General features: G+C 38.3%; 1 protein-coding gene across 1 annotated transcript; it reads left to right on the forward strand.

Annotated features, from left to right (window-relative positions):
• Positions 1 to 1,477: 1,477 nt before the first annotated feature.
• LOC103091022 (lymphotactin) lies at positions 1,478 to 4,747 on the forward strand. The gene is made up of 3 exons (XM_007458113.1): positions 1,478 to 1,570; positions 3,385 to 3,499; positions 4,402 to 4,747. Exons 1-3 carry the CDS (start codon positions 1,510 to 1,512, stop codon positions 4,562 to 4,564), a joined length of 339 nt encoding a protein of 112 aa, XP_007458175.1. The 5' UTR covers positions 1,478 to 1,509; the 3' UTR covers positions 4,565 to 4,747.
• Positions 4,748 to 10,271: the final 5,524 nt, after the last annotated feature.

Consider the following 10,271-nt stretch of genomic DNA (forward strand, 5'->3'; position numbering starts at 1 on the left):
CAACCTGATTAGATCAAGATTTTAGAATGATTACTCTGGCAATGCTGTGGAAAATAGATTGGAAACAGAGGAGACCCAAGCCTGGGGAATCAGTTGGTCTACTGCAGTAGTCCTAACAAGGAGTGATGGGGTCCTGCCTTGAGCATTGTGGAGAGAGAGGAGAAGACATACAGAAGAGCTACTTTGAAGGTATACTTAGTCCAGCTTAGTTGAGAACAACATATGGGCGGCTAGCAATGAATCTAAGATGACCCAAGTAATCTGTATTTGGAAATTTGGAATAGTAGATAACACATTATTCGATGTCAAAGAGTAATAGGAGGAGAAGCATTTTGAGTAGAAAGATGTGTTCAAAATTTAAGAACTGACAGTGTAGCCACGTGGAGATAACTAAAAAGCTATTTGAATATCTGAGTAAAATCTGGGTGGAAAATAAAATGCCATTAATGAAAAGCATCTTAGAGGTTAACCTATAATTTCTATGGAAATATAGGAATTAGTTTTCATATCCTTAATAGCAATGGCAAAAACTTTTAGCTATACATATATTTAATCAGAATGTTTTTTTCATATCCCTGAATGGTAATGACAAAACCTTTTAGCTACACACATAATTAATAAATGCATTTAATAGATACTTATGTTAAATAAAACAAGACAAAAACCAAGAACAACAAATTGAGTGCCAGATAGGTTGTATTGTAGCCAATACACTGAAACCCTGCTGGAAGAATTGCAAATGGAAATTACATTTTGGGAAGTATATATGTCAATATGTAGCAAGAGTTATAAAGATGATCATATGATTTTGCCTAGTAATCCTACTTCTGGTGATTAAAAGCAAAAGATTCAGTGTAATTAATCAAAATTTACATTACGGATGTGGCCTATATAACAACAAGTTATAAGGGGATGGTTTAAGTGCCTGTGCATGTGTTTATTTAGAGTAGAAACATGAAAACTATGAAGAAACATGGCAGCATATATACATAGATGTAAAAATAGCATCCCTTTACCTCCCTAAGGCGTCACTGGGCTTAGGATCCACAGTGGTGGAAGCCTCATGTCACAGCTGATGTTACATGAAGCAGGTGAGGGAGATGGACCACAGGGACCACTCCACCTTGTTTCCTTTACACTGTCCCTGTGCTGGGCCATGACACTGGCATGGCCTTGGGGCATGTGTGCAGTGGAAGGTTTGAATTTAGACTGGTGGCAGGAGATGAGACAACTACGTTTCTTCTGTGCACATATTTGGTTTCACGGACACATTAACCACAGGAGGAGGAGAAAAGGCCACAAGGTGTTGGGTTAGTATGAGTGGGGACAAAGGAACTTTTTTTTTTTAACCAAAGAGAGCATCAGTATTGCAAAGACTTTCCGTGATTCCACACCCACCTCGAAAGCGCCTTCTCACCACAGGAAGTGCGCTGATCACTGGAGGAATAAAGGAGACTGAAAGGATCAGTTCCTCAGCCTCTCACTGCACAGCTCATCAGGACCTCAGCCATGAGACTTCTCATCCTGGCCTTCCTCGGGATCTGCTGTCTCGCTGCATACACTGTGGAAGGTAAGTCAAAAGCTTATTTATGAGATAAGGAGCATCTATGTATGCAGGCAGTGGCCACACATTTTGGTTTTGACTCAAGCTTTGACTGCAGTAAACTTTCGCCCAGCTTAGCCTCAGACTTCCCTAGTGAAAATGGGAGTAATTTGACTCTAGGAGACTTTGTAGATTTTGAAGATAGAACTTGGTCACAATCTGGGCTCCTATTTTTCACAATTGGGTGATTTGGGGTAAATTTCTTCACCTCTCTGTGCCTATGCTTACTTATCTATAAGAAGAATGTAATAACCGATACACTTACCTGGGATTAAAATGAAATAAATCTTATAATCACTTATCAGCTTTCCGCACAAGTCCTAACTTCTTGATTAATGTTAGCTGTGGAATGGTGATGACAACTTTGAAGCTTTTTGCCTATTTAGTATTGATCTTGAAAATTCTCCAAATTTTGACAGTTCACAATGCGGGAATGAGCTAGAGGGTGTATGTTCTGAGGGAAATCAATGTTTTCTATGAAAACAAAAATGACTGGTAGCTCATACCTTCATACCCAGGAAATCAATATTACCTTTAAGTGTGTAGGAGAGTCTATTATTACTTCTATGAATGTTGTTCCCACTGATGATCAATTTCTTGAGTTTATAAGAGACCGTAAGTGCTAACAAATATCAATGTCTTATATACAATCAAATAAACCTGCAAGACATCCCTAGATGAGACTTAACTACACTGAGACTTACCTGAGCATTCTACACATATTTCTTAAAGGATCATTTTTTCCCAGCTGGTTGGAGTGTATTTCTCCTTGTGGCTCTGGCAACAAGAGAGAATATCCTTTGGGTATAATTAATGTTTCAGTTAACTCTCCTTTCAACCTCCTAATCCGTAGACTTATTACTTAGGCTAGAATATCTGAACCTGATCGTGGAAGCCAAGGGTGTCCGTAAATAGAGATGGTAATGTCTGTAACTCCCTGAAATTGTGCCCCAGATAAAAAAATATTGATGGATGAAACAAAATGTTTAGGCCAAATGTTGTCTTAACCATGGCTGGCTGGCATTTTTCTGAGACAATATTCTGCCATTTGGTGGAAACCCATGTACGGGTAGGGGAAATAAGACTGAGGAAGACTGTAGACACTTCCGTATTTCCCTCTTTCACTGCGTTCAGAGACAGTTCAGCATTAAAAGTAAGTTGGCAAATGTAGAGGATTAAGAAGGTACAGGCTGGATATTGTGTGATGGAGAGAAGGAGAGCTGAAGAGCAATGGTAGTGAACACCTGTTCAGTTTCATGTTTATAAAAAGCCTTCAGATACCAGCAACACTATAGCTCAAACTTCATCATCATTGGCTACTATTTAAGATGCTTTTCTTGCTGAATATTTCTCTGAGAAATATTCTCTGAGAATACTTGCTTCCCTGAGTAGCAAATGCCAGTCTCCAGCTTAGGAATAAATCAGCACTTAGAAACCCTTTTTAGATTTTAGAAAACCCTTACTATTATTAACTCTCCCAAGTTATTTTCCCTTCTCCAATGTAAGATGTTCTCTAAACTTAGAAAGTTTAATCCTCTGGGGCCATTTCTATTGAGGATGAGTATGTAATGAACTAGTTCCCTTACATATTTCACATTTTACCATTTAAAATGAGGACACCTTTATTTATTCAGTCAAAAATGAACTGCCTCTCCCACATTTAATGTTGTCTTCCCCAAATTACTCTTTATCAGATCACTCTTTATTCTATTTACAGCACTCTAACATTGATAGTATTAACAATTATATTTTATTTTTGTTTGTTTGGTTTTCTTTACCAGGTGTGGGGACTGAAGTCCTAGACAAGACCATCTGTGTGAGTCTGACTACCCAGCGACTGCCAATTAAAAAACTCAAGACCTACAACATCAAGGAGGGCCCCATGAAAGCAGTGATGTGAGTTGCTCTCCCCCAAATCTGGGCTTGATGGAACACAGTATATAGAAATGCTGTCCTCCTCAGGAAAAATGTCAACAAGGAGGAAAACCTCAACATAGCCAATAGTCTTTCTGTTTTTCCATATGAACCATGTCTTTATGTAGCCCCAAACAATGTTTATGACAAAAAATTGGCAACCAAGTGAAGAATATCACCCTCCTTTCTGATTTATATTAGCAGAAGAATCTAACTGGGAACCAGATGAATAATATGGTCAGTCCCAAGGGTTAGGTTTAGAGCTGGCTGGTTCAGATCAGGATTTGACCATAGAGACACACTGGTGTGGGATGCCTCCCTTCCCATCCTTCCCCTTCCCTGCCTTTCTCTGCCCTTATGGTGGGCTGGAGTCGAGTGCCATATTTTATCAGTTGCCGTATCTCGAGGAATAGTGTCAACAACTAGCCTACATGGCACCGTTCTCTTTCCAGGATCTCATTTTCAGAATAGTAACTCTTCCCAACACACAATTGCAACTTTACCCCCAAAACTATGACAAAGGAATTACCTTTGTCCAGAAAATAAGATGAGTGTGTTTAAATTTGAAAAAGAAGATGATATGTAATAATTGGACTAGATGACCTCAAATGTCCAGTTTAATTACATCACCTGGTAGCAATGATGAGAAAAGGAGCCTGCAATTTATGCTGAGCCAGGGACCTGGGTATTACCTGATGCTATTTCTCCGTTTTGGGAAAATACATTGCGGAGGAAAGATTTTCATTTATGTTCTCCTGAATCTGAAAGACTGTTTTGTCCAGTCATTTCTGCACAAGATCTCTTATATATGATCTGATCTTAACTTCTGGTCCCAAGGCTTTGAGGATGTGACTAACTTTGTCTATTTTTTCTTTGCATTGTAGATTTATTACCAGACGTGGCCTTAAAGTCTGTGCTGATCCACAAGTTGAATGGGTGAAAAAAACAGTCCGAACAATAGACAAGTCCACCAGGAGAAATGTGAGCCAGACCAAGCCTACAGGAGCCCAACAATCCAGCAATACAGCTGTGACCCTGAGTGGGTAGTGACCCTCTGGCATCTTTTCCCCTCACTAGCCAGGCAGCTCGTTTCCCTTTAAAGCTCATGAACTAATTATGTTATATTCACCTTTAATAAAAGTGCTGCATGAGTCAAATTATTTTTTTATATTTTTTATGTCTTTCATATTAATTTAGATGCTCTAATTAATAAATATTTATTAATAAGAACAGTCCCAAAGTTTATTCATTACATATTGGGAAAGATAATACATCCTTTGTGTTCTATTTCTGTCCTAACTGTACTTCGTTGATGGTATCCGTGATGGGAGAGATTTTGGTCAGTGTTTATCAGAGATGAAAGCTATATTCATCATTCTAAGGTTCTAGAGTGAAATGGTTCTCTACACATGAGTCATAGTTGACACCTCTGATAATGACAATTTAATATCTATTTCATCCTACACATGAGTCAGAGTTGACACCTGTGATAATGACAATTTAATATCTATTTCAACCTGTCTTCATAATGGAGTTCTTTTTTTTATGGAATAAGCAAGAAAATCATCCAACAGTTATTTGGTCCCCATACTGAGGGTTTGCTACTCAAAAAGTGGCTTCATTCAAGTTTGATCTGGAGCAAATACATACCTCTGTGTTTCATTTGATGTCCTGTAAAGGAAAGAAAACAAATATAACTTGCCACTTCTTTCATTTGCCAAAGTAGCAAGGATTAGACTTTTGATGAAAAGATACTTCATTCAAACAAAGATCAGTTCTCCTCAAATTGGGCAATGATCTCACTGTCTTTCTGTGATTTCCATAATTGTCACTACTCTAGTTATCATACAAGTCATGCTTTTTTTTTTTTTTTTTTTTGCCAGTAAGGTTTTAACGTCCCAAACTGTCACCTGGAACATTTTTTGAATGTGATCACAATTTGCAGTAAAGTTTTAATTAAAGTTACTTCACCTGGTCACTAAACACCCCAGACTCATGCCCTCCTGTTCTTATTAAATTGCTAATTTGATTCGTGTTTAAGACTCTTCTATCCAAGTAGCTGATGATGTACACGTTCACTTCTATCTGACTTTAAATAGTTAAGAACTGATCAGACCTTGATAACTTCAAGGGAAGAGAAAGGACTAACTGTTTTCTAGTCCTAAGGGGACACTCAACAATGTCAAGTATTTTTAGAGTGTTACCTGAGGGCAGTTTGTTGGAATCAGCTTACTTCTAATCTCATCCAACTAGTGAACCACAGAGGAAACCATTAAAACACTGCCTCATAGTGAAAAGTGGGGTCATCTACCCTTCCTTATTGCTATTTGCCCACAATAATTTTCAAAGCTGGTTTTTAAGGAAACACTGAGAAGAAAACACCTGTTTTATGAGGGGTGAAACATAGCAAAGTCAAGTCACAGTAGATGAAAGGAAAGTTTCCTGAATGAACATGTACTTGCATTCCCCAAATGTCTCCCAAACCCTAGAGGTTTTCATGAGATAATAATAGTACGACATGTGGAAGGATATGGGTAAACACATTTTACTAACTTGGCACATTATCTAAGGTGGCTATGTGATGTTAAGTGGTTTCAACCAAATAGTGCACATAACTTTTAACTAATTGACTGGATGTTTTGAATCATTTAGGTAAGACCTGTGTCTACTACCATAGTGCTGTGGTTTAATGGATTTCAATTCAATTCAAAGAAATAATCTAAGAAGAAGAGATCTCAAAATATTAATTTTTTTAGTGGCTGGTGACTCCCCTTTTGTGCTCTTGTGGTGTCTTATACTTAACTTTAACCTAAAACTTACCAATTTATATTGAAATTGCTTATTTTCCTGTCTGTGCTTCCCCCACCCCAATCCTGAAATTAGACTAGAAGCTGCTTGTGTGTATTATTACACCAGGTCCCCAGTGCCTAGCATAGAACTGTGTGTGGGGAGTCAATTGATATTTGTTGGATGAATGGGAGGAATAACATATATTACATTATTTCCTTCATTCTACTCTTTCATATTTCTAAAATTATATATAACACAAAATAAACTTTATTAACAGAAAGTTCAATTCAGCAAACATTTTTGGGTACTTGCTATAAGACAGGCACTGTGTTAAGCTTCGTATACATCAAGATAAGTAAAACACCACTTCTGCTCTCCAGGAAATCACAGTCCAGCGGATGACACTATGATGTAAGAAAACCAATTGTAGTCGAGTGTTTGAAACAGGTAATAATATGGGCATGCTCAAGAGAGAAGGGAATAATTATCCTGAGAATGTTCTCTAAATTTTTTTCTGAATTTGTATATAATTATGAATGACAATTATTAATATGAAATGGAGGATGCATCCTAAGTTGGTTTGAAGAAAGATGATGTCACATATTTCTCTCTTCTCTAGGAAATTCTTCCACTGTGATTGTAATATTTGTAGAGTATTCTATTCTTTCCTAGATATTTGATGTAACAATACAGTGATTATAAAACTGTTACTGCAATTTAATTGGTGAGAATACTGAGCCACAGAGAGCTCGATTGTCTTGGCTAAGAGCACACAGTTATTGAGAAACTGAACCTGATCTCAGATAGCGACTTTCTGTGATATCTCAGCCTCAGGAAGGAGAGTGATAATGTACAAGTCCTCTTAGAGTGGGTATGATGTAGGCAGTCTCTGAGCAGGGCCACATTATCTCACCAGTCTCAGATTTTTAAAAATAAATTAGAAGTATTTGAAGACTATAACAAGTACTTCCCATTTGAGTTTTTCGATGCAATGATTTAAAAAATATTTTTATTTTATCAAACTAATACATGAACATGGTCAAAAGTTTAAGTAGTACAAAAGGAGTACTAATGAAAATAGGTAATTCCCTGCCCTATTATTCCTGTTTTCTAACCTTCCTCCTCACAGACAACTGCTTTAACTCTTTTAGCTGATGGTTCTTCTGATAGTCACCTTCAAATCACCAATGTTTGGTCACCATTAATTCCTGGGCTATGAATTTTGGGCATTGTTTGTGGCTGCCTTTATGATACATGAAGATTTAGTTCACTTCTTCCATTCTCTACATATAATTATGTTGATATTTTAATTATCTATGTTTATAGATTTAGGTAATATACCTATCATTTATTTCTTATTTGGTCAACTGTGGACAATACTTAATGACTTTCCATTTTGTAATATTGTTCTGTTGTCTATAGCAAATACTCAAATAGTTTTTACTATGTAACCAGCACTATTTCATTGATTTGCAAATGTTAAGACATTTAATCACATTATAGACCTCAGTTAAAGACAAAACACCTAAGACATAAACTATTGGCTTGTGTTGGATAGAGTTCAGATTTGAACCCATGGAAGCCTGGCTCCAAGTTCATGCTCTTGACCACTATGTCATGCTGCCTTCCTCGCTTTAGGAGCCAGTTTCCTGAAGACCAAACCATATATAGTATATCCATGAAAAGTCTACTAAGACCTACATAATATTTTCATTTAACCAACCTAATTAACTAATTAGCTCATTCATTCAGTAAATATTTGTTGAGAGTCTATTATATGCCAGAGGCTGTAACCATAAGCAGAACAAAGCCCCTGCTTTCACAGAGCTTACATTCTGATAAGATGTGCCTTCTATTCCTTACTCCTGGGTACTTATTTATTTATATTTATTTTTTTTATATTGAAGTATAGTTGATTTACAATGTTGTGTTATTACTGCTGTACAGCTAAGTGATTCAGTTTTTTATATATGTGTATATTATATATGTATATATATATTCTTTTTTATATTCGTTTCCATTATGGTTTATCACAGGAGATTGAGTATAGTTCTCTGTGCTATACAGTAGGACTTTGTTGTTTATCCACTCTATAGATAATAGTTTGCATATGCTAACCCCAACCTTCCACTCTACCCCAGGGTTCTTTTATCTACTCACTCAACCAACAGATTCTTATTGAGTGCCTAACGTAGTTCAGACATTTTGCTGAGCACTGGAACGCAGTGGTGAAACCAGACGCAATCCTCACCTTCAGGGAGCTTACCCAACTATGCAGACAATTTCAACAATACTGTAACCTGTGATGATAGGGGAAGCAGGGAGTGTGAAGTTTGGGCAGAAAGGAGCAAACCTGTCCAGGTCTTAGCAGGTGGAGAGGGTCAGGACAGGCTTCCCCTTGAAAATAGCTTTTAACCTGAGACCTAAAGAATGAGTCAGAGTTATCCAGGGGAGTTCAGTGTAATCCAGGCAAAGGAACAAGCAACGCATGAAAAGATCAGCAGGCGAGAGAAATCCAGATGCATTAAGGAAATGAAAGTAGTTTAATATGACTGAGGGACAAAGCTAAGCTTTGACAAAAAAGAGAGTGTGAGCAAAAGGTGAGGTTAGAGAGAGGGAGATCACCAATGGCTTTGTCTGCCAGATGGAGGAGTTTTACTCCATCCTAAACGTAGTGGGAAATGACACTGGCTGCCAGGTGGTAAACGGTGTGCAGAGAGGAAGACAGGAGCTGGGAAGACAGTTGGGAAGTGGTTCTGGGCCTGATACCTTTTGAACTTGGCCTGGCATGCTGTGACACATTTTTCCTTTTCCTCATGTTTTTTTTTTTTTCTGCTTAGCCCGGGAGCACGTTAACGATGCATAATTGCCTAACTCTGGCTGTGTAGCCCCGCTGTACATGCCAAATGCCTCAGACCAGCAAATCCAATCACTGCTTCTTTGGATGTGGGGAGCCAGGTTTGGGATGGGAAAATATTGTATTTATGGGACTTGCTTTATTATTTACACTTTTATTGGCTGAGCTGAGATTGGATCTGTGTAGCCAAGATTGAAGCTAACCACCAAGAGGAAGGAGAAGGCAGGGTTGAGAGGCAATAAACTTGACATCAGTTATTCAATTTCCTGAATATTTGTGGAGCACCTGCATACTACAAGGAGCACAGGATCTAGTCTACTATCATAAAGCCCATGATCTCATGGGGAGAAAGTGCAGTCACCAAAGCCTTTCCCACTTGAATGTTCCAAACAACTTAGCTCAGGGATCACCTCCTCTTAGAGACCTTTGTGATGTCCCCAGCCTAGGTGACACCCCTCTCATGGGCCCACTCAGCCCCTGGGCTTACCTCTACTATCATTCATATCACTCTGAAATACAAATTTATTTTTCTTTACTTTCTATCTTACTTAGTAGCCAGGGTAGGGACTGCGGATTTGATCTCTGTGTACCTAGTACCTGGTACAGGGCCTGGCATATCATAGGCTTCCAATAAATTTTTGTGGAATATATACTACATTATACGTATCTGTACCTTAGCAGTTATCATAAAGAGCTGTAGGAATGCAGAAGAGAGAATATTTAAATCTGTGCTGGGAAAGTTAGGAAAAGCTCTGCAGAAAAGGTGATATAAAAACTGTACCTTTAAACCTGAGAAGAAAAATGCCAGGATGAAACAGTAGGGGTGGACACTCTTGCCAGAGGGAACTGTGCGAATGAGAAAGAACAGAGGCAGGTAAATCAAGGTCTGTTTAGGGAAACTGCTCATTTCTGGGGTGGCTGGGGTATAGAGCTCAGAAATCACAGAGGAAAGGAAGCCAAGACTAGATTGAGATCACCCAGAGTGCCATGCCAAAGGGTGTGATTTTAAATAGTGGGTCTCAGGGAGCAGCATAATCAGATTTGACTTGAAGGAGGGCAGAAAATGGTTGAGGGTGGAGGGGAATAGTGAAGTGAACACTGAGTCAG

This window comes from Lipotes vexillifer, unplaced genomic scaffold, assembly GCF_000442215.2.
Source record: "Lipotes vexillifer unplaced genomic scaffold, Lipotes_vexillifer_v1.1 scaffold189, whole genome shotgun sequence".
Lineage (NCBI taxonomy): Eukaryota > Metazoa > Chordata > Mammalia > Artiodactyla > Lipotidae > Lipotes > Lipotes vexillifer.